Source organism: Melanotaenia boesemani, chromosome 10, assembly GCF_017639745.1.
Source record: "Melanotaenia boesemani isolate fMelBoe1 chromosome 10, fMelBoe1.pri, whole genome shotgun sequence".
NCBI lineage: Eukaryota > Metazoa > Chordata > Actinopteri > Atheriniformes > Melanotaeniidae > Melanotaenia > Melanotaenia boesemani.
The window spans coordinates 6,305,658-6,330,601 of NC_055691.1; the positions used below are offsets into that span (position 1 = coordinate 6,305,658).

Sequence of the window (24,944 nt, forward strand, 5' to 3'; positions counted from 1 at the left end):
GTCAGGCGCATGGTTTTTAAAAAAGTGTTGTAGGTCACATCTCTTAAAACTTAAAACTTGCAAACACAAATTGTTTGCAAAGTAAACATAAATTATTGGATCTGTGGAGAACAAAAAAAGTGCCTATCCATTTTCCTTGAAATTTCTTGCATTCATATTTTGTACTTTTCTTCTTTCCCGTAACACTTCTACACTGCTACAGTGCATTGCTAAAGAGTTCCCCCCTCTTGGATTTTTACCTATTTTCTTACATCACAACATCTAATTGAAACTCTTTTTTATTAGAATTTTATTTAATAGAACTGCACAAAATAGTCTAATTACTAAGTACCTTGCAAGGCACTAAGTCTTCTCTCTGGCATTTTAACGTCTGTTTTTAATTGCTACAGGCTCAGTTATCATTTTCCTCAGTTACTGCATTGTTTCTTTCCATCTTAGTCTTTCATGCAGCTAGAGCCACAAATTAAAACTTTGCGAGCTGCATCAGGCTCACGAGCCACAGAATTAACATGGTTAATTTTAGTGCCTCTTATTCAACTCGGCTTTACTCATATGTCATTTTACGAGAAACTCCAGGACAAAAGACCTACCAGAAACTTGTGAAAATAAAGATATCCTGGTCACCTCACATTAGTAGTTCTTGACTAGAAGAATGAAGTTCTTTCTTCTGTCTTCATCCAAGTTGCAGCTCCAAAACAAGAAAAGAATCGGGAGAGCCAATGAAACAATAACATGCCAAGGTTTCTCAGAGGTGATGAAGTGAGGAAGAATTAGTGATGGAGTAGGCAACAAAAATATCAGAATAGAGAAGAAAAGAGCAGGCGATAGGTGAAGAAGTGAGAAGCTGTTGGAATAATTTCAGAAGAAAGTGAAAAGAATAAGAATGAATAACTAATACAGAAGATGTGGAGGTGACAACACCCTGTTTACCACATATTCATGCCGCTGATGTGTGGAGGATTAAAGACTTAGTCCACAGAAAGGAAGGTGTCTCATTATAAAATACCCGCTATATTGTTACCTAGTAGGCGTGTGAAGCTAACAGGCCTAGTCCACATCCCCCCTTTGCTCTGAGTCATCAGCATATTCCGTTACTAAATATAAGACACCTTATATTACCATTCCTCTCTATTCCTCTCATGCATGCAAAAGCCCAAACGCCCAAACATAACCCTTCTGATCAAGGCTTAATCTTTCCTCTCCACAGTAATGAGATGCAATAAAAAAGAATAATTAGGGCGAAAAACTACAGTGTGAAATATATTGATGGTTTAAAAAGAGTCAGATGCAGACATACAAGGTGGCAGCTGCAGAAATGCTCCCTGTGGATTAGAAACGAAGTATTGGGAAGGCATGCAATCATTTGTCTGCACCCTCTCATAGGACCAATTGTGACTACAGACAAAGGAAGATAACTTAAAGGAGGGGGTATGGTTTCAAACAAGGGGAGGATAAAAATAATTCTACACAAATACTGCTGAAAATGAATCAACAGGTGGCTATATTATAAATGCAAGAATGATAATAGTATTTGTACTGTCTCTAAAGCAAAATCTGACTGATTAAGAATATGCATTTTAAACTGCAGAAAATACATGACTGTTTGTGTCCAGATTTAGTGTTTGCAGATGATCTTTAATGGTGTATTGAGACTGAACACGAAAACTATACCCTGGATGCAGCTGCATTCAAAACTGAAGCAAAAGTCTCTATTTACTCTGGATCACAGCACCTGCTACAAAACAATTATGTAAGTTAAAATACTTAAAAGGATTACATTCTTAACATGTAGGATTTAGTGAGATTAAGCTGTAGAATTGTAGACTGCAACCAACAGAAAATTTAAATTTCCTTTTAAATGTGTGGTAAAAAGATGAAGGTGGATGGTAAAAACAAAGATCTCTGTCTTTTGCACCCAACAACTCATATTTTTATATGATAAGATAAATAATATTGTGGAGAGAACTTCAGCCAACAGATAACCCTGAATGTTGCATATCCAACTTTTAAGCTTATTATAATGATAAATAAATAGAAGCCATGGTTCTCTTTGTAGTTAGACCAAGGCAGATGCACTGCTTTTAAATAGCATCTAACCCACTCAGAACTATGAGTTCATAAAGTAGAAAAGATTTTGAGTGGTTTTGATAATGGCTGATTACTGAGTTGATGGATATATTTTATGTCTACCATTTATGGCGCCATTTAGGGTTCCCATTGGGTTTCAGGCCAATGTGGCATAAACAATTAAGGCAGAAGCTCTAAAAAGTGTCCAAAAATCTTTGAGCTCCCTCAATTTTGGAGGTCTAATATCAGCAGCTTCTTTCACACATCCTGGACTAAGTTTTAACAGGGAGATAATCTAAAAACTAACCTTGTTTAATGATGGAAAGACAAAGTCTCATCCAACATGTAGACTGTTTCGTTTTGGTTTCTTTTTTTTTTTAGTATTACTTAACAGTTATTGAATTTATTTTTATCTGTACTGACCTATGTGTCTGAAATATATGTTTACAGGACTGATCACACCTTCAGATTTCACAGCACCCACAAACATTTCAATATTACAATACTGCATTAAAAACTCAGGGATAACTCAGTCATGACAGAAGAGACAGACTTAATTCTAATAAATCAAGCACAAGTGATGAAACTTAAAGAAAAAAGGATAGTGAGAGGGACCTGCCCCAGTATCTAGTAGGAATAATTGTCTGATGGTTTAGGTGGGTATAGAAAATGGGTGGATGGATGGGTGGGTGGGTGGATGGATAGGTGGGTGGATGGATGGATGGATGGATGGATGGATGGATGGATGGATGGGTGGATGGATTGAATGGGTGGGTGGGTGGCTGGGTGGATGGGTGGATGGGTGGATGGATTGGATGGATGGGTGGATGGATTGAATGGGTGGGTGGGTGGCTGGGTGGATGGATGGGTGGGTGGGTGGATGGGTGGATGGATGGATGGATGGATGGGTGGATGGATTGAATGGGTGGGTGGGTGGTTGGGGGGATGGATGGGTGGGTGGGTGGATGGGTGGATGGATTGGATGGGTGGGTGGATGGATGGATGGATGGGTGGGTGGGTGTCTGGCTGGGTGGATGGATGGATGGATGGAATGGATGGATGGGTGGGTGGATGGATGGATGGATGGGTGGGTGGGTGGGTGGATGGATGGATGGGTGGATGGATGGATGGATGGATGGATGGGTCGGTGGGTGGGTGGATGGATGGATCGATGGATGGATGGATGGATGGATGGGTGGATGGATGGGTGGGTGGACATGCAGAATTGTGAACATACTGTCTGTCACCAAACTAATATATTTTGTCTTTCATTCTCTCATCTCAGGTTTGTCCACGTTTCTTTTCTTCTCCATGAGGCCACAGCCCTCTCCTTTATGCTGAAAATGGAAAACAAACCTGACATAAAACTAAAATGACAAAAACAGTAAAAACAAAGTAAGACATGCCAAGGACAAAACAAGCCCAGTGGTGGCAGCCGGCCTAACAAACTGTCTTGTTCTCCAGCATTGATTTGCAGACAGATCTTTCCTCTCCCTGAGTAAAAACGATCCACTGTGGACACCACTTTCTGTCAGCGCTTTGCATTTTGAAGTTTCTTATTAAACATTTATGAATGGGCAAGCATGATTGCATTCACAGTTCCATTAATCTAATTCATCACTTATACATCACTAGATTATCTCTGTGGCTCAGCTGTCATATTATTTTTAAAGACTGAATTTCATTGTGGGCTTTAAAAGATCATTTATTTATTAAATCAGCAAGATCACACATTGCACATTCAAAGAAGAAAATCATGTCACATAATACTGGATATTGGATCCTTTCTCAGACAGCTGAAGAGCCACAATAAGAACTAAGGAGTAAAACTGTGGGCAAATTGTGGGATTAAAAGCACTTTAGAGCTGCATCCATCTCCATAGTAAAGAAGATATGATATGACAGTGAATTGTGAAAGCAAGAATTCCCTCAGTGCATCTGAGCATTGAGTTTAAATGAAGTCCTACTACAAAGTGAAGAGTTAAAGCCTTTCAACAGGAGATGAAAGACAGAGGGAGGCATGAGATGTGCTGCCAGAGATGTCGTCATCCTCTTTAACACCAGAATGTAATTGAGTTGTAAACCCTCTTAGTCTACTGCTTCTAATAACCAGGTGTAAAATCCTATTTGGATTAAAAAGTCTGTTTAAAGTTTGTCTGAGGAAGTTTCTGAATTCTGCATTAAATAAATGTTAAAAAGGAACTTTCATGTTGAATCTGCAGGTGGCAGAGAGAGGAAATTAAAATTCAGAAGCCAAAGTCCTGGATGTTGATACTCTTAAACTGGACACTAATGTTCAGCAGTCAAGCTGATATGTGCTGCTTTAAATCAAAAGGAAAGAGAGTGATATCTCATGTTGGTGAGTCCAGCTGTTTCTGTGCTGCCTGCTGTATTTACTGAAGTCTGGATTTGGCTTTTTCAAGTTTTAACTGTCTCCTGCTTTGGGGGTAGAAGTATCCAGTCCTGACCACAGAATTCAATTCTGCAGCATAATTCAGTCAACACAAATACATAATTCTCTACCCAAAGTGATTTTTACTTTAACAATAAACAATGACATGAAAATATTATGACAACTTAACGAACTAAATAAAAATAACAGCTGGAAAATGGAGGAGCACTCTCTCTGGTGGAGGAGTATCTCAGAAAGTGAAGTGGGAGACTGACAGGCAAATTGGTGTGGCATCCGCAGTGATGTAGGCTTAACATCGGTCTGTTGTGATGAAGATGGAGGAGTGCCAAATGGCAAAGCTCTCAGTTTGCCAGTTGATACCTGTTTCTGATCTCCATTCCTACCTTCCTCCTCCTACCTATGGTCATGAGCTGTGGGTGGTAACCAAATGAATGAGATTGTAGATACAAGTGGTCAAAATGTGTTTTCCCAACAGGGTGACTGGGACCTTAGACATCAGGTGAGGACCTCAACCATCTGGGAGTGGTTAAGAGCAGAGCTGCTGCTTGTCCACATGGAGAAGAGTCAAATGTAGTGGCTCAGGCATTTGGTTAAAGCCCATTTATGCTTGGCACAGAATACGGATAAGCAGATGGATGGACAGTTTTATTCCGTTTCCTACATCGGTTGTGTGAGTGATTTGATTCATTTTCAGGTAGCTTAGCTATCCGTCGCTTGATGCAGAAGACAGAGCAATGCCACCGGAAATCGTGGGGGAAGTGCTGAGCAGAATAGCTGACATGTGACCAAAAAAACCAAACAAAAAAAAACAGAGAATTTGAAGTGGATCAGGAAGGAAACAAAAAAGCAGAAGAATGCAAGTGTTTAGGGCGTGTTGGGCGGTTGGAAACTTTATATCGGTGCATTACTGCTGCTAAACAATGTCTGAAACTGACGTCGGGTTGCAGGAGTGAACTCTGAACTTAGCATTGCCCACTAGTGGAGGAAATGACCTAACAATCATGGCAACGCAAAAGACGCCTAGAAGTATGAGGACTGCAATGTTTAAAATGGATGTCGCTATTTACGTACATAAGGGAACATGAATGGGCCTTTAGGATGCCTTTTGGAAAAAGTCCCTGGTTGTTTCAGGCATGTCCAACCGAGACTACGTCTCTTGGCAAGCCTGGTAATCCCTCCAGATTCCCTGGGATGAATGACTGGTGGAGAGGAAAGTCTAGGCTTCTCTGCTTATGCAACTGCACTGGTGACCCAGCATGGAATAAGTGGCAGAAGATGATTAGATGATGTTTTTTTTCACTCTGCTATAACAAAATCATGAGGATGTCATTCAGCTAATGTCCCAACCAATGTCTACATGACCACAGCTAAAACTGTCAACTTTAGTAGCATTTTAAAGAAAATGGAAACTTAAAAATTTGTACAAAAGAGGAAATATTTAAACAAAAAATAAATCAGGGCAAAAGTCAGGGAAGTCACCCTAGCAATTTTATACTAAATGAATAGAGACAAAGAGATAAAACAGAGAATGGGCCATCAAGTTGCATTTTACCTTGTCAACCTTGATTTACACTTCATGAAGCCGAGCATGATGCATGTGAGAACTTTCCATGAATAGCAGTGAATAGCATAGTCAGCAAACAAAAAAAAAAAAGGAAAGAAACTGTTTTTAATCTTCATCTCGTACCTTGGTGAGCAAACTCTGACCAAAGATTTTTCTGTGTCACAAACATGGTGTAATTAGAAGTCTCAGCCTTAGTTTTAAACAAGTCTGATATTATTTGAAATATATACTGATCAGAGTGTTTGTTTACCAGCTACGTTATGTGTCAGACTTTGGAGGGCGGTGAAAAAGACTTCAAGACGTTCTTTCATCTCCATCGGAGATTACCCCTCCTCAGACTGCCTCTGCTCCTGCCTCGGTTCCCAGGGCTTCACCTATGAGCCTTACTGGAGCTAGAGCCAAACACACTCATATCAAACATTCATGCTCCCTACATGGGATTCTGATGGGGTAGAATCCTCCACCTCAGAGATCTTTCTGGGGCAGGTCCACATCTCTTCATTCTTTTTCGTCTGAGCATTTCCTACCTCGTATATCCCTCCCTGCACTTCTCTCAGCTGCTTGTCCACTTAACATTTAAAAAATATACAGATGGTGGAGTTCAGATTCAGAACAAGGAATGAAGGAAAAAGAAAAGCTACATCTGAATCCAGGTCTACGCTGACTCAATGTTAAATAAAAAGAAAATCACTGAAATCTTCAGGTTACTGATTTCTTTTTCTTTTTTATTCTAAAATACCAAACAAACACATAAACAGTACCAGTCATATGAGCTGCCTGGCAGAGATAAAGATCCTGCAGATAATCGAGGAAGATCAAACTTTGGTAGAAGAAAATTATATTTTCAAATTGTAAAAAGCCTTTAGCACAAATTTCATATAATCTACATGGGAAATACTATAAATCAGATCACAATATGGCAAACATATTTGTCTTTAGGAGCTAAATAAACATTTTAATCAAACTAAACTGATTAATGATACAAACAGGAGGCATGTTTTCAGGAAGTAACTTAGTTGAAATCTTAATGTGAACATGCCCGTTTCTCTTTCCGATGAGCAAAAAAATCTCAAGTCTTCTTCAAATATTAGTCTTTGTTTAAACTAATGCTGCACACACTGAACACACGTCTGATCTATTCCAAACACTTCTCAGTGATTGCTTATGCACTCGTGGCACTTCCAAAATTCCTATCCAGTCTAAAGATGGCTTCAGAGCTCATCACGTCCTCTGTGTGTTAGAATAAATATGTCTCACACACACTGATAGGGAAGGAAGTAATGGAAGACCAGAGGTGCACTCATTAATTGGTGTTTTGAGTTGATGAGTGAGGAAAAAATGCAGTCAAATCCTGGGATGATGTATCCAGGCTGCTGCTGTCTTCCGCTTCATTTGTCCAGTTGTCTCCCACCTAAAACTCTCATCCAATTAGAGCTAGTTGAGAGACGCTATCCGTCTGTCAGCAGCCAAAAGCGCTCCAAGAATCCCCCGGGACTGAATCTGTGAGTGGAATGTGTATGTGTGTGTGTGTGTGTGTGTGTCCCATTGTCATCAACTGCTCACTGACTTAACTTTCTCTCACTTTTTCACAGCAAGAACTCAAGACAGCGCTACACAATGCTGCTCCCACATGTGCTCAAATTACACAAGTTAGATGCAGAGGAGCAGACACACACACTCCACCATCACAGGGCTGAGCTGTCTCTCCTTTTCCACCCTCCTCTCGCACTTAGAGACAAGTGAAGTTAAGTCCAAATATAGTATGGCTGACAGCACCACTCATAGCAACCTGCTGTTTGACCAGCTTCACCAACACTGTCAAACCCCCACCCAAAGCGCAATCATTTTCAGGTGGAGTACAATCATGTACAGGTGTGTAGTGCGAATGAAAATTCAACTATACAAAGAATATGCTTACAGAGCAACAGAATCAGGGTTACGAGATCTATTCTATATGGTTTCTAAAGAAGATGGTATCTGATAAAGAAGAAAGCGCCTTGAGCCAAAAAAGAGTGGGAAGCAACATGAGGGAACAGTGTGAATTCATCAAGACACCTCCGACCAACAGACATCAAGATGAGAGTCATTTCTGCTATAAATAACAATCATGCAATGGAAATTAAATTATTCGCCATGTTTCAATCAAGAAATGCTGCTGGCATCAGTGTGTCATTATTTATGAAGGCTTGACACGCTGCCTTTCACTTCACTTCCTGTTTCCCAAAGCGACAACATGATGTGACAAGTTGTGCACTAAAATCTATTTATATCTACCTGCGAGTGCTGTCATGGTGCTGTCAAAAATTACATCATATAAGACATCTGTCCAGTCCCTTTCCCTTTTTATTATTCCCTTTTGAAAGCAATATAACCTACCCCCAAAAAATAAATTAAAAATGATTGATCTAACAATACCCCTTCCACCGAAAATGAACTTATCTTTTAAAAATGATTTAATTGCTTGGCCCTAATTATGTCTAATGACCCATTAGAAATGCATGATGGTGTTCTTCTCAGACAGTCCAGTGTGTGTATATTTCTCTTGTTTCTTTTTATGTCATGTTGACAATGTTTCTCAGCTTCAACATTTTGGTAGAGGGTGTGTAGATATCAGCCAATGAAAACACTTGGGTGTGAGGACTAATTTGGTAGAAATCTATTTAAATCACAGTATCCTGCCTTTTATTTTGTTCCCTGTGCAGACTTCTGAACTGCACCATCCACTACCATTTGTCACAACTTCTTGGCATAAATTAATGCAGGATGACACCTTAACAGTCAGTTTTCAGCACTAAAATGATGAACGTCAGGGTCTTTATCATTAATTTGCTAGATAAATATCATAAAACACTATATTTTAAATCAAATCAAATTTTATTTATGAGGCACTTTTCATGCACAAAGCAACACAAAGTGTTGTACATAATAAAAACAAACTACATTGTAATACCAACTAAGCAATTATAGTGCAATAAGCAGAAAACTGTGATGCTATAACCCAACAGAGTAAACCAAGTCTAACAGAAAGAATGAAAATGAAGAAAAAGTAGCTTTTTCAAGATGGTCTAAAACTGTTGGCTGAGGCTTAAACTGTTGGTCTATTTTAAGTCTGAAGCAGGTATTTAAGCACAGATGCTGAGCAACATCTTGTGCACATCTCAGAAATACCTGAGGTTTCGACAAAACAGCATAGAATGAAAGTGGACTAAATTGTAAATTTTGTGTGTGTGTGTTTTTTTTTTCCTAATTACCAACTATTTGAACTACTTTTGATCTTAGGTGCTAAGTTTACCTTTAGAATCATCATCTGTGAAGTGTGAAAGTATAAATATAGAGTCACATTTTATCTAGGGATTATTATTATTATTATTATTATTATTAGACAAGAACATTGGTAAGCTACCATTTATTTAAGTAATACAAAGTTAGCAGTAAAGGAAAAAAGATCTAATCATAAATGCACTAAATTGCTTTAAGCATTTGGTTCCAGAACATAGCACTAACGAAAAAAAAAGGCTCTGATTTAAACTAACATAAATGTGCTATAAAAGATTAAATGCCCTAAAAGTAATTTTACATTATACATAGAACATAAAAGTATAGTTTAATGCAGTCATTTCAATAGTTAAAAAGCTACTGTCAAGATTTTTGGAATAGCTCTGCAAACTGACTTTCACTCAGACTGAAACGTATCCAGATAAAAAGAGAAAATGGGCTGTGAATTTTAAAGATGACTAGTTCTACTCTTCACTGAACACACGTCGAACAGCAGTTCTGCCAAACTACAGGATTCTCCCTGCAGAGGAGTTTTCGAACAGAGCCAAAACGACACTTCTCTCCAGTGTAGACACTGTGACGGCTTGACAAAACCATGCAGAAAGCAGGGACTATTTGTGAACATGCACACGGAGAAAGAGACAGTGTATCACTTAGTATTGCTTCCTCTGTGCCTAATCTGACAGGTGTCAACCATCGGAAAGGAATGGATATAAGACTTTGGAGGAATTATTCTGCTCAGCGGTGCGATCCAGACTTCTGTAGGAAACAATAAAGATGTATGGAGTGGTTTGTGTGTCTGTGTGTGCATGTGTGTCTGCCTTTATGCCTATCTGTAACATGTCTGCAGCAATTTCCTGTGAAATGTTTGGAGTAGAGAGATGTGTGTGAAGGATAGTTCATTTTGTCCTCTACTCCCTCTCGGCTTATTCTCCTCACCCTTAACCCTTCTCAGACAACTTGTCTGCAATAAGGCCTTTCCAAACAAGGACAGGGGGGTAATAAAGCAGTATGACAGAGAAGGCAGGGAACGTGATTGGCAGTAAAAGTTTGTAGTCTAGAAAAGAAGAGAACTTATGTGTATAAGAGCATGAAAAAAAGAAGTTGGGTGCATATGAAGGGAGTCAAACAGTCAGGAAGTGGGTGTTTGGAATGGTTGAGGAGATGTTAGAGAGAGAAAGAATTGATAGATGAAAAGGAATATAAAAGGTCCAAAAAGACACAAATAAGGATGGACGGAAAGAAGCAGGAAAAGCAGGCGGTATGAAACAAAAAGATGTAAAAGAAACAAGCATTGTTAGCTGGTGGTGATGAATAATGAAAGGAAAAAACTACAACTTATGAACTAAATTCATGGAAAAGAAAAGAAATGAATAAAAGGAAGTAAATATGATGACAAGAAAATGCATTAAGGGACATGAAAGAAACAAAAATAAAGTAGGAACAACATTATGGGTGCAAACATGGCTGCCATAATAAACACATATAAGATCTGCAGTTTTGTACAATTACTTTCACATTATCTGTTGTAAAATGAAGCTTTTTAAGATGAGAAGCTCCAGGTCAGCTCAGAGAAGGTCACTGTGACACGTTTCACATTTCTAATGGTCACACTTTTTGTTAAAGTGAGACTTTGAAATGGAAAGAAGGCCTTAACTCTGTACAGAAAAAATATCTGAAGTTTTCTCTGGAGAGCCCTAATAGGTACCTGCTGCGAGCAAAGTATGACCAATTCTATGGCTCAGGTCAGCGTTTGGAGATAAAACCTGTGTCTGTGTCACCCTAGTCTTTATTCTCTAGTCTCCTTTGTCTCCCTGGAAAAAAGGTGAGCTGCAGACTGCTCTGCACAGTGCTAAAAGCTGAGCCAGTTTTTTAAGAAACAATTGTGCTTCGACACTAAAGAAGTGCACATCAAATGGCTCTTAACAACAGCTGCAGCCATGACAGTTGGTGCCCTGAAGCACCTGCTCGGCAATGCATGCAGGAAAGAAGAGGAATGCAATCGACAAGTCCTAAAGATGTGAGCAAGCGGTAATTGTGGTGCTCGCGAGTGCTAGACTTTGAGATTTGGGAAACAAAAATCACAGCGAAGGTGGAGAACTGTATTAACTTAATTAAAATGTAATTGACTGAGTCCAAGATCACACTACTACCCTTTAAAGGTGATACAAAGGACTTGTTGGCCAGCTGCACTTGACATTTTGCTGTCTGAGTTTGATGTGATCACACCTGACTGCAGAGAATGTGACATTTCGCAGAAGGTAATAATTAAGTAGCTACAGAATTTATTTTTGTCCTCCGTCAGCTCGATGTGGCATTAGAAAGGTTGAGGATTTACTCCTCCACTTCACATTTTAAAACCTTTAGTTGTGTGATCATTATATACTCTCCACTGCATGTGACATTTCAGAGCAATCGATAATTAGTTGCTGTGTAATTTGGTTTCTTGAGAGTGGTGAGATAAAAAGATACGTTCAGTTCCCAAAGGGACATAGTGTTTAACCGACTAACATTAGCTTCACTTTAAAATTAGCCCAGCTCCACACCTAAATGTAATTAGTTTTTATAAATTCAAGAATGAAAACCTACCATTGCTACATAAATATTTTAATATATCCATCTAAATAAAGATATACTTCCATCAACAAGATGTTACACTTTTACTCGGTGTCTTTTAAGTGCTAACAGTTTTGAAAGGTACTTTTACCTTTAAAAGCATGAATCTTGTACAAACTTGTAAATAACCTTAAAGGATGTGTTCAGACATAGTTTTGAAGGTTAAAATGTGATTCTGTGATTATTAAACCATTACTAGCTAACACTGCGACTCTACAAATCTCAGCTGTTGGTGGTTAAGTCGGATTATTAGTAAAGTATGTAGGACGTATCTACAATTGTGTGTGCACAGCTTAATTACAGAGTATTTTTTAAAGTTATATAGCCTGTGTCTCAGTCAGAGTTCATTTGAATTCATTTGACCACTCAGAGCAAAAGTTAAAAATGACAGAATACCTCTTATTTCACATCTTTCTTGGTTTTCTTTTGGAGTAACAGCTGTTGTCCTCATATGTTCTAACTCTGATTGAAACAACATTGTGATGACTTGTTTAAAACCTTGTTGAAAAAACTTTAGACCTCAGCATGCACAACTACAGAATGTGCACTTTCTAACTTCTGTGAACAGCCTACAGCGTTTGAGAAACTTTTGTACAGTTTGCTAAATGCTACTACGTCAGAGGTGCAAATGTTTAGTTTGATCTGAGGCTGAAGAGTCTGCCCTGTGATTCTTTGCTGGTTTACTCCAATGTGCAACGTGCTGCAGTATGAACTGATGTGCGCCTGGAGCTTTTTAAAATGGGCAAACTGTGCATATTTTCCACAGGTTCATGCATGTAGGGCTGTGTCCAGTGGGCCTTTGTGCACACATACTTAGCAGGGAGTGTCTGATGGATGGTACAATGGGTGAGATCAACTTAAAGCAACAAGCAGGAGATGATTGATTTAGGTCATGACTTTGTCAAGTGATGAATGCAAAAGCAAGCAAATTTTTCTTGGGTTCTCTCTAAGCTTAGCCTTGTGAGTCAGGGTAGGCCATTGTGTCAACATCTGTTTTGTGCATAATTATTTGTTTCCCAACACCTGTGTCTAATTTCTCACAGGTTATTAAATTCTGCTAATGCGTTGCTCTGTGATGTGACATCTTGCTGTTTGCAGTGCTGTCTAAAGAATCACTTCTCTGAGAGAGTTGCTCTCACTTGCACTCACATCATTAGAGTGAGAACTCTCAGGTATCATATTTCCTGTCCGACAGTGTTTCCTACGTCTCCGTTTGCCAGCCTGCTTGTGATGTGGTGGCTTCGGCCTGCGTTAGTTATTGCAGCACTGGTCAGCAGCTGGTTGCAGAGGTAGGTCTTGAGGCTTTGTCCACATTTCACCACAGCTGATTGCTTCTCTGGATGGCTGGAATTCTCTGCTAAGACAGGGATTACTGACCCATGTCAGCTTCCCACCTCTACAGCAGCCTTTGCGGTGTTCACCCACTCTGAACTTGAACCCCAGAGAATTGAAAAGATGTGCTGGTGTGCATGTGTGCTTTTCTATGTATATAAAGCCTCAGAAAGCGAGTCAGTGTTCTTTTACTGAAGAAAAATGCTTTATCTACAAGATAAAGAACCCATGAGGACAAAAGCAAGTTAATAAATTGAAGCAAACTAATTTAATTCTAGCTGGGGCTGAAAAAGTCCCTTCAATATTATAAGCAATGTTACCATTTCATACATAGAGTACCAGGAAACCAGGGACGCCCTGGAGAAGAGAAAGGTAAAGAGATTTTCAAAAGGCATAACATTCAAAATAGCATGCTTTCTAAAAATTTTAGGCAACATTACTTATTAACTTTTCTATACATCTTCCATGCTCACAATTTAACAAAAACGTGCTGAATTTTTGGACATACTGTGTCTTCATTTCTGACCAACACCCCCTCACAAACCTGTAAATTAATTTTGTAGCTGACTAACAAGCTTTCAAGCCATGTTTTGAGGATTTTGACATTTTCTTCTAAGAAAAGAATAAATGAACCCCGCTTGTAAGGTGGTGTTAAGGAGGGAGAACTGAGAGGGTCAAGCTAAAACCTTCAACTTTTGTCTGTGGAGGAAGTCCACCGTGGAATTTTAGGTGTTTTTAAGATCCCTACCCTGATGTGGAAACTTTCCCCTGCCATATTGATGCTTTCAATATTTTCATTTTTCAAGAATTTGACGGCATTAAAGGCTTTGATTCTTCCCTCAGTGAAATTTTCACATCATTGCTCACTACACAATAGTAGTTTTTGCTGTTTTTGTCAGACTTTTCATGAAATTCTTAACCATTTTTACTCAAAAAATACTTTTGTGCTTGTAATTTTATTTTTAGTAAACATGACCAGTTTCCCAAATACATTTGCAAAGTTTAAATTGTGAACGTTGAGGTGTGTCTGAACAGTATCTTGTTTTGCAGGCACACAGGTTAAATCAATTTGCATTTCTATTATACAAACAATTCTCTTGGGAACTTTTCTTAGTCTACTACACCTCAGCTTGAACTCCATGATCCCAGCAATTGGCATTTCCTAATTATGTTACATACTGGGGAAAAAGCTACTTGGAAATGTTCATAGCCTTATAGCTTCTTCTGCCAACTTTTTATGATTTATGGGCATCATGTTCTATGCTGCTGCTTTAAAGAGTCCATGGCTTAGGTTTGTAAAAAAAGCATGTTTGACAATTATTCAAAAAAAAAAAAAAAAAAAAAACATAGGGTAATTATATTATCTTAATGTTGCAAAGAATTTATTAAATTTAATGGATTAAAAGCTGGTCAAAGCTTTTTTACTTTCCTTGATAGACTATGGAGACCTACTGCACGCCTCTCTTCAGTCCTTGCACTCTTTGGACAGTGTGTACCACAGTGCCTTAAGCTTTGTGACGGGCTGCAAAGTTCTCACTCAACACTGCACCCTTTTTGCCAGCTTTTTGCTGACAGTCACCAAAGCTTGCAGTGAATTTGGCAAAAGACGCTTTTAAATTCTTTGCCCCTGCAGCCTGGAACAGCCAACAAGCTGACTTAAACTACAGGAGCTGATCTCAGTTAAAGCTTTTAGCAATGTCTTAACCCTTTGATGCATAGTGTCCACTTCAGAGGACACATATTTAAAGGCTGTTTTTAAACGTATGCATGGGTGTGGATCGTACATTAGCAACTTCATTGGACATTAGTGAGTCACCAATACTCTGCCATGTATAAAGAATAAATATGTTTAATATAGTATATATACATACATTGTAATTACCAAGTGCCTCAGTGATAAACAGGACAAGAAAATGATCCAGGTGTTTTTTATAGAAAATTTATATTATATTAATATTATTTTATGGATATTTTCATAGATAAAATACAAAAATAAACAAACTGAGTAAAAGTTAAAATAAGATTAAAATACAGAAAAGCATCAATGTGTCTGTAGAAGTAAAATATTTTATTTTAAAAAATGTGGTAATGTTTTGTAATAATTCATGTACCAGAGAGTTAAAGTGCTGGCAGGCTGCTTCAATAGGTGTCTGTAACTGCTTGTCCGGCTAACAATACTTTCTGTATTCTATTGCCCTCTTAGATTTATATTTTATATATTTTATACTATATGTTTCATGTTGTTTGTTTTTTGATTGGTTGTTGGAATTTGGACTGCTGCTGTCTTGGCCAGGGATTTTGTAATCTCAAAGGGAGAATAAATAAATAAAAGGTGACAAATTTCACAGATAATTTGTGTGGGTTTGAAATGACGTTTTGTCTTGTAGTTGCAACCACAACATTATTGTTAGAAATCTGTAACTATAGTTTCTGTTTCTTTTTGTGTTTTTGTGTACTACCTTATAATAGTATACAATTCATACTTTACATATATATGTATATGTATATACATATATATGGTATTAAGATTTAACCTGAAGTCTCAAACAAGAAAAGAAAGTTAAACTAGCCTGATAAAAGGTTCCTGAGAAGTACAGATGTTTTAATAGTTAACTGAAATGCAGTAGCACTTTACTGACTCCATCTGGTAAAAACCATGTCATCCCTGAAAGTAAACATATTTGGTGATAACAGTACTGCCTAAATTATATATAAACAATTTTAATTCATTTCTCTGCACTCTGTAAACACTGTCACAAAGCCATGCACGAGATGAAATGAGGAGTAAGGACCCAGATGCAGGACTTCTGGCTGGAAACTGGCAGATAGATTCAACAAAGACTAAGCTAAAGGCACTGCAACAGCAAGATAGAATCAAAACTAAAAAAAAAAGCTCATAACTGCCTAACAGAGAAAACTAGGCTGAGATAATAACGGGGCAGATAAGAATCTGGCAAGACGCAACGGAAACCAAGTAATATTTTTACTGAGGGAGCAATTCAAAATACTTTTTACTGTTGAAGGTAGTTCATACTGACTATTTTTGCCTTAACCATAATGCCAACCAAGAAGCTTTGATTTCTCACTCTAACCAAGTCACGTCATTGCCTAAGCCTAACCAGGAAGAGAGGAAGCTTTGTTGTAACATGTCGTCTTTACAGGTAGCCAAGATAACCAACCAAAATATTTCCATGAAGGATGCAAGTATTGCCTAAACTAAACCAGGGATTGAGAAAAATTTTTGTCATCATATATTGGTCTCCGTCACGAAGGCAGATTGCTCAAAGCACCACACATGACTGCCCAATCTCTTCCCCTTGGGTTGATAAAGAGTCTCTGTCAGCAGTAAAGAACAAATTTTCAGAAGCACCTGCAGGTTAAACTCTGCTCCACAAAACCACCAATGCACCAGCATGTTGCAGAAAATATTTTAAAACTTGCTGTAACTAAGTCCAACAGCTCAATAGCTAAAATTCCTGTGCACGGCATACACTCAAGCTGCTTCATCCTACAGCTCAATAGTTAACATTCCAGTCTGCAGTGCACAATCAAGCCATCTCTTTCTTCTATGAAACAGGCTGAAGTTTTCATTGTGTCAGGGTAGTTATTAGCCTCAGAGACAGACAGAGCCAGCCAAGAGAGGAGTTAGGGCTGTCCATCAGCCTGTAATGTCTCCACACAGCAGTCCAAACCTAAACTGACAGGCACACACCACACTGACAGCCTACTAACAACACACTATTGTTTCCTCGCAAATGGCCAGCACACACCTTTCAGTGCCCATAGAGTGTGTGGCAGAAAGAGGAGGCAGAGAAACTCCAGAGTTCAGCAGGTCATTGCCAAACCGGGGCACATGTGCAGCATACATGTGACATATTAATTAGGGCTGCTCCATGTGGAGAACATTTTCCTTTTCCATGTGTATAATTATTTAAAGTAGTTCTGATTTATTGAACCTTAAAGCTCCTGATGGCCCCTAAAATCAGGAGATGTCTCTCAGAGCACAAAGCAACAACAAAATCCAAAGTCTTTTTTTCTAATGCATGTGTGTGAGAAATTACAGAATGTGCTTTTGTGTTTGGTAAAAGGTATTTTAATGCAGTCCATTACTGATACCATTTGTCATGTGCAATCATTTCCATCTGTTTTTCCCTCATTTAGGTACTGCCACATTATGTTTTATGTTTTATGTTTTGCCTTTTTACTAAATGAATCTGTCAAGAACTGGTTATTTGGGATAAACCTAAAAAATATGAAAAGGCTGAAGGTGGTTTGTAAAAATGGACCCTAAAAGACATCCTCAACTAAGAACAGAGGTATACTGGAACAGTCACGTAACACGGAAAGCGTGTTACCTGTTTCCTAAAATTCTGATTTCACTAATGCAAAAATGGGCAACTCTTGTGGATTGGAGCTTAATTTTAGGTTTGACAACAGTCAGAAATAATGGCTCCTGTTCACTTTGCACATCTTGTCATTGATTGGTGTATTCAATGACGAACTCCATCTCTAAATACTGCTGCTGTAAAGGGACAGCTTTTGTTGTTTGATGGAATAACTTTCCAAAGGGCCCCATTAGGTTATGCTTTTTGTGTGGCCATCTGACATTTATATAAAGGGCAATAAGGCCAAGACTCACTTGCATGAAACCAAAACCTGTTCAAAGTTACTGCTAAGAAACCAACAACAAATAGAAACACTACATATTCTGAATTTAAATCTCTTATAGATCACAGGTAAGTATTTGTAGATATTTCTTTTAAACGATTAGAAGTCCTCTCCTGCACTTTCCCCAGTCTGTTGTATGTTTCAGTCTTCACACACACAAACACGCAAACACACACATGTATAAAGAAGAGCCGAGGCAACATCCCACCCTCTCAGTTCACTCCCAACAAATTTTCTGATGTTTTCCAAATCAGAGTCCAGTGCATTATCCTGTCAATATGAATCTGCTTTAATGAGACGAACAATGAGATGTTGTGAATGTAAGGGCGCCTCACGCTGCTAAGTTAACACTTTGGCCAATTTGAATGTATTGCAAATTTATCAGTTACCATTTTGACAGGGGTTAAACTTGTGTCTGTGTGTGTGTGTGTGTGTGTGTGTGTGTGTGTGTGTGTGTGTGTGTGTGTGTGTGTGTGTGTGTGTGTGTGTGTGTGTGTGTGTAAAATCATTATTGATGTGAATGTTTTAAGTGGATGATTTTATTCATTTATTTGATGCACCCCTCAGACATTTGGCACTTTGGTATATCCCGATGATAGTGTTAAAAATAAAAAGACTTGGAAACACAGATGAAAGAAAGATCTTTGGACAGTTGCCCAAACTGTCAGACCTTACCCTTTGTCGAATCTCTCCTTCCATCTTAATAGGGGAGCCGAACTCAGCCACCTGACGGACCCCCTCGCTGGCGTAGCCTCCATACTCCCACAGCACGTAGCTTCTGGAGTGAGATGCACCAATAAGAGCTGACCAGTGGTTGGCTCGTCCTGGGAGACAACGGCAGGAGAGAAAGACACAAAGGGATGAGAGGTCTGAATAACTAAGTCAGAGAAGAGTCAAAACCCATGACACAGCAGAGGCTAAATGTTCCTTTAACCAGAGCACCTCTTGCTACATATAAATGCACTCAAAGCAAAAAAAAAAACAAAGACAAAAACAACAGAGGGCAGAGATGTACACATTGTTGTAGATTATGAGGATTCCTATAAGAACGAATGTGAATTTACATGCAGTGTTGTAGTCTGAGGCAGCAAAGTGGAAAAGATAAATCTTAAAAATAAGTAGGTAACATAAGCAGTCAAATAAAATCAGGACCTTTGCTGTTTTGAGGAAATACAATATTAAAGCTTAAGATAGTCAAAGGATCTTTAGCTGCTGCCTTATGCACAGATACAGTATCTTTGGCATGTGGATTTAAATAACACTGACTTCAAAGTCAAAAACAAAAGCAAATTCCAGTTCAACTTATGAATGACTTACTTGGATAGTCTTTGGGATGTACTTTCTCCGACCAGTTGCCATAGAAGGTGAGTCTGTACTTGGCTGTTCCACAGGCGCAGCACTCGATGCCAGAGGCTTGTGTAGCTTCACCTATCACTGCCTCTACAGGGAGACATGACATGACCATAAAGACACACACAAATAAATACATGTAAAGACTGCAGAGTCAAAATGATGCACAGCCTTGCTAGAAACCCCCAAAAAATACAGTCCTGGGGGTTAAAACAAACTCTCCTGCTCACCTGCATAAATTACTGGATGATTGACTACAATTTAAACAGTAAGAATGTCAGAAAATTACCTCCCTGGAAAAAATTGTATTTAGATGACACATTAGCCTTAAAATGTACTCATAAATATTCAAATTTTGCCCTGGACCAAAGTTTTGCAAAGATAGGTCAAGGCGACTGTTTGAATATTTATGAATCACCAAATTATTCTGGAAAAATCCGGTCTTGACATCTAAGTTATAGTAAGATGAGTCAAACATTGAAGGTGCCTAACTTATGTCAGCAAATTGAAACAGGGCGGCTTGAATGGCTTGCATAACAGCCTGGAAAATTAGATTTCAGCAAGGAGGGGAAGATTTTATGAAGGTAGAATTCCCCTGAGATTAAGTCTGAGAAAATCATTCTGCCAGACATTTTTTTTTATTGTACAATAAATATGTGCATCAGACCTTAGAGAGTTTTGTCACCTTATTGCTTTAGAGAAGAGTTGTGTTTATTTGGAGTGCTAAAAGCTCCAAGAACTGGCATTGTATTGATCTCTGCAGCAAAATTACAACATAAAAGCTCTGTGGTGACCTACAAAGAAATATTTAAATTCCAAACAGATTCCAGTGAGATTCTTTACTGTCACATGTTTTCCACCAGATTTCTTTTGGGTTCTTATGAAAAAAAGGAACAAGAAGAAAGAAGAAACAACATTTTAATAACAAGGGGAAAAAGTACACTTGGAACAGCAGATAATAGCAGCATGATGAGCAGGCAATCTTAAAAAAATGAGCAGTGTAAGAGACAACTGAGGAGAAGATGGGCAGCTGTCGTTACCTTTCTCACACAGTCGAACAGTGAGAGAGCCTTCATCCTGGAAATAGATAACTCTCTTCTGGACAATACTGGCCCTGGAGACACAAAGAGAGCAGGTGATGAGGACAGTAGAAGAACAGCAGCACAAAATAAGAAAGAGGAGATAAAGTAGTATTGTCAGAAGGGTGCAAAAGGTGCATGAAATGGATAATTTTGCAGCACTTTCTCTTCCAGTATCTGCTCTATGTAATCCTTGCTGAGAGGGGAGGATAATGGCTTCCCTGAGGTTTCATAATGGACATTGAGTACACATCTTTTCACAGAAAAAACACCCTATTCTCTGAACATCCTGACACAATCATCCAGCTGCAATAAGAGCAATCATGCCCATGGACATGAAGAAGAAGGAGCAGGAATTACATTCGGAAGACAGAATAGAGATCTTTACACTGGCTTTAGACAAAGTCACTTTCTAACTTATGAGCTAATGTTTGCCGAAAATGAAACTGGACCACTTAAAATAGCTTGTTTTACCCATATAGTTTAATTAATCTTCAATAAAAGTCCAAATCTCTTCTTCTGTGGCACAGACTGAGCTCTAAAACAGCATATTAAACATGTTAAACACATAAAGGTAGAGTGGTCTTGACAAATTTCAAGAAAGCCAAAAAATATAAAAAAAAAAAAAAAGTCTACAAGACAGCATTCACTTACAATGTCATAACCACGGGACAGTTATGAAGATTTGTACCAACTTTTTCGACAGTCCATCGCAGGGCAAACACAGGAAGTGATTGGCTGCATAGATGGGACTTGGATTCCTTCTTTAGATGAAGGAGATTATGTGAATAGGAAGTCTTTCCACAGCATTAATGTGCAGGTAAATAGTAGCCTTTAGAATCCCAGATACGTTACGTTACAGCTACTGCAGCTAATTACTGTTCTGTACTTTGAAGGTCATATGTGATGCAGCCCACATCATAATTAATGTGGAAGCAAAGTGGCCTGGGTCTGTGCACGACTCTCGAGTCTTTCGTGAGTGTACACTGAGCGCTAGATTTGCCAGTGGTGAGTTATACACAATAAAATCAACAATTAATTGTTTGATCTATCACAACTAAAAATGTTATATTGTATCCTGTGTTGTAAGGCCCATTTCCAGTGCCTTCGTAGGCTCAGAGGCTCCCCAGATAGGGCATTATTGTGGTATGTGTCATTCTCCACAACATTGCCACAATGAGAGGAGAGCAGTGTCCGACTCAGCCACTGAATGCACCTGATAATGAACATCCTGACTATCCCACTGATGCACAAGATGGAAGAGCAGTCAGAGACACAATACGCCACCATCATTTTTAGTTACCCATCGCCTCCCCAGTGTCAAATTAAGATATAAAGAAATAAAGCCATTGTCCTGTTAGGTTGCACCTGCATGTTAAAAATGCAGATACAGTACTTCCAACAAGTCGACTGCATAGTAAAATTATGCACTCAACATCCAATCATGCTTTGTGGCATGTGAAAATGCTGAGTTGATTTTGATTTTGTACCAGGATGACAAGAGGGAAACAAGTGAATTTCATCAAGGGTTGATTGTCAGGGCACAGGTGGAAGCTTCAGTCACAAAGATGCTCAACTAGCTAATGTTTCAGTAGGAACAGTATCTAAAGTGACATCTGCATTTAGATATATGGGGAAACATCAGTAAATTGGGTCAGACATTATGGTCTAAAGCACATTTGATGACCGTCATGCTTGTGCATTAGTGCGATATGCAAGGGAAGAAAGAGCAACTCTTCCGTACGTAACAATCACTGCAGGATGTGATCAGAGTGTCAACAAGAACAATCTGCCTACAATTAGAGACATTCTAGTAGGGTTGCAGTGCATAAACAATTCCAAAACACCAAATTAGGAAATATCTTTTGAGAATATTAATACCAAGATACACTGAAGCAGAGAAACAAATGTTTAATAAGTGGAACAACTGAGATAAAAAATAATACCACTCACGCATTGACTCGGTCAGCTATTTTCTGCCCGCTCACATTCTTTTGCTGCCGCTGTTGGATTGCTTTTTAAAAAAAATATATGGTCATATTCTGCATATGCATTCATTAATATTTCTAACTCCACTGGAGAAAAATGGGAGAAGCGACTCTTTTTTCACCTGCTGCCATGATGAATCATGTTATCCGTGTTCCATTGATGAGGGCTTTTTATCTGCCCATGCATGCGCTGTACTCAGAGGTAAGTTAACTCAGAGATGAATGAACTAATGGTTATCATCTGTTCTGAAACCAAAAACTCTGAGTTGCGCTGTTAACTCAGACTTTGTTGAACCCACTTTCTGAAATGGGGCCCAGTTCTTAAAGTTTCATATTAGTATAACTCTGTGCAGGGTCTTCATCTTTACATTTGTTAATGGACATATAAGTAGTTAATAAACTTAAGCAAACTGCACAGTGCTTTAGGCTCACATAGACCAACAATATAGTCCTGCACAGTCGCTGCACATTCGTGTGTGTGTGAGTGTCTCCACTCACTAGAGGGAAATAAAACTGAATGAAAGTGAGCTGAACAGCACTGACGGGAGACAGAGGAGGAAGTGGTGACATTAAGTAGGAGTTATCTGTTATAGTGCTCCTATAAATCTTGTACTGGGTGAATGGTGCAATATACTCTGCAACATGGGTAGACTGCTTGGGCATGAAATTGAAAAACAAAAGTGAAATATACTATTACTGAGCCGCCTCTCATAATTTTTAACAAATTTTCTAATCGTTTTTAAAGATGATGGTGGTCCATTTTATTTATCTACAGTACTATAAATTAGTAAGAACTGCAGGGCATCCTTAAGATACTGGATTGGACTAACACAAGGGCAGGCAACCACGGTCCTAGAGAGCCACAGTCCTGCAAGTTTTACATGTTTCCCTTTTCCAACACACCTCATTCCATATAGAGAGGCTCTATTATGCTCATTTCAGGCTAACTTATTTTAACATGTGAGTCCACAAGGGCAGAAACAAAGCCAGCATTTTCACAAACCCCTTTATTTATTTTATATCGAGCCTCTCTGTAGGCCTCTAAATCAGCCTCTGCCAGAAACAAGCAGAATGAGTATCTTCTGCCCTGAGCCCCACCTTTCCCTGATGCAGACTGCCTCTGATTGGTCAACTGCCAGTAGTAGTTGTTGGGAGCACGCACTGTTTTCATCATAGAAACACTGGCATAGCCGAACTAATATAAATACTCAGTAAACAATGTCAAGACAAAACATACACTCTTACATGTTTGAGTCCAAATCAGACCCTGAAAATGAGAATGAACATCTCAACAACCCACAGCAACAAATGCAGCTGGAATATCTGTTTGGTAAATACGTTGCTTACCAGCTATAGTCCGATATAACGTTTCATTCGCCTTATATATTTGTACATGTCCCTGTTTATTGATGTACATGTGGCAAATGTACCACAATGCCAACAGAGATGGAAAACGTCTGCTGCCAAAAAATAGATAAGGTTATGATGCTATTTGCTTACACTTTCATGCATTGTTATACTATAGTTCGCTGTATTTCCAGCGACTCCATGTTGTTTCACGTGGCTGATCAGCTGGATGTTTTTAGCCTGGTTGTTACGTTGGTAGCATTTTCATCTGCAGTGTTGATAGCTAACTTTCTGGTCATCATTACATGTGTGTTACCTGCTGGCGATAAGGTAAGTGTGGGTTAATTCTTTTAGTTTGACCGTTGCTCACAGACTATCAAAACAAAACAGATAACTTATCAAATTTTACTTACAGCTCAGGATCAGAAAAGCGGTCTTTGAGTATAGGAACAGACCCTCCTTTCAGCTAAAGCCTGGTTGCAAATCCCTCGTTGTACCACCTCTTATTCATCTAGCAGTCTTCAGTGAAGTGGTCATAAATACAAACGTTGGTGCAAATCTGTGGCTGGCTCCCAAAAACAAACTCCATCCGTTGCTGTCTAGCCATTGTTTTCTTTGGGAATTTGAACAAATGTAGCTTTCCCTCACAGCTGAAGAAGCATTTCTTGTGTGACATGTTGACACTGAAAACATTGCGCTGTCTACCGCAGCATCTTCCACCCTACACTGAGCAGTGAAGGTGGGTTTCCCTTTCTTCTCATGACAATCTGAAGAAGATGACCAGCCACTGAATCGTCACTAAAATATGACGTAGAAAAAACTCTCTAAAACCGATTGTTTTCAGCACCATGGAAACTGAATGTGCAGACACACTGGAAAACGCAAACATGCGTGTATGTGATAAAGAACGGCGCTGATCACTCTGATGAGTATTCAACACTATAACACTGTAGAAAGCTCAGACAAGTCGAAAGAGCAAAATAGGGCCCAGGGGCATTGCTAGGCACAAAGCTCTACTTGGGTACTTTCATGCTTTCATTTATAAAAATAATCTAAAATTGACTGTTTTTGTGACGTTATGAGACCTCAAACTGCGCTGTGCGCTCACCGCGCTCCCGACACATGGAAGAGCTGCGTGACATGTGTGTGGTTCTCCTGCTGCTCGTGCACGGTGACATGCAGAGACAGAATGTGCCCCTGAGCTGTATCCTCTTTTTAAAGTTAATGCTCTTGCCATGCGTTTG

At 39.0% G+C, this 24,944-nt stretch overlaps 1 protein-coding gene across 1 annotated transcript in view; it reads right to left on the reverse strand.

The window, feature by feature from the left end:
• Positions 1-24,944, reverse strand: part of spon1b (spondin 1b) — a 132,418-nt gene that overhangs the window by 65,240 nt on the left and 42,234 nt on the right. Inside the window, exons 4-6 of the mRNA XM_041997421.1 lie at positions 20,327-20,400; positions 19,254-19,376; positions 18,612-18,760 (exon numbers count right to left, since the gene is read on the reverse strand). Coding sequence (XP_041853355.1) covers positions 18,612-18,760; positions 19,254-19,376; positions 20,327-20,400 — 346 coding nt within the window. The remainder of the gene's footprint in view (positions 1-18,611; positions 18,761-19,253; positions 19,377-20,326; positions 20,401-24,944) is intronic.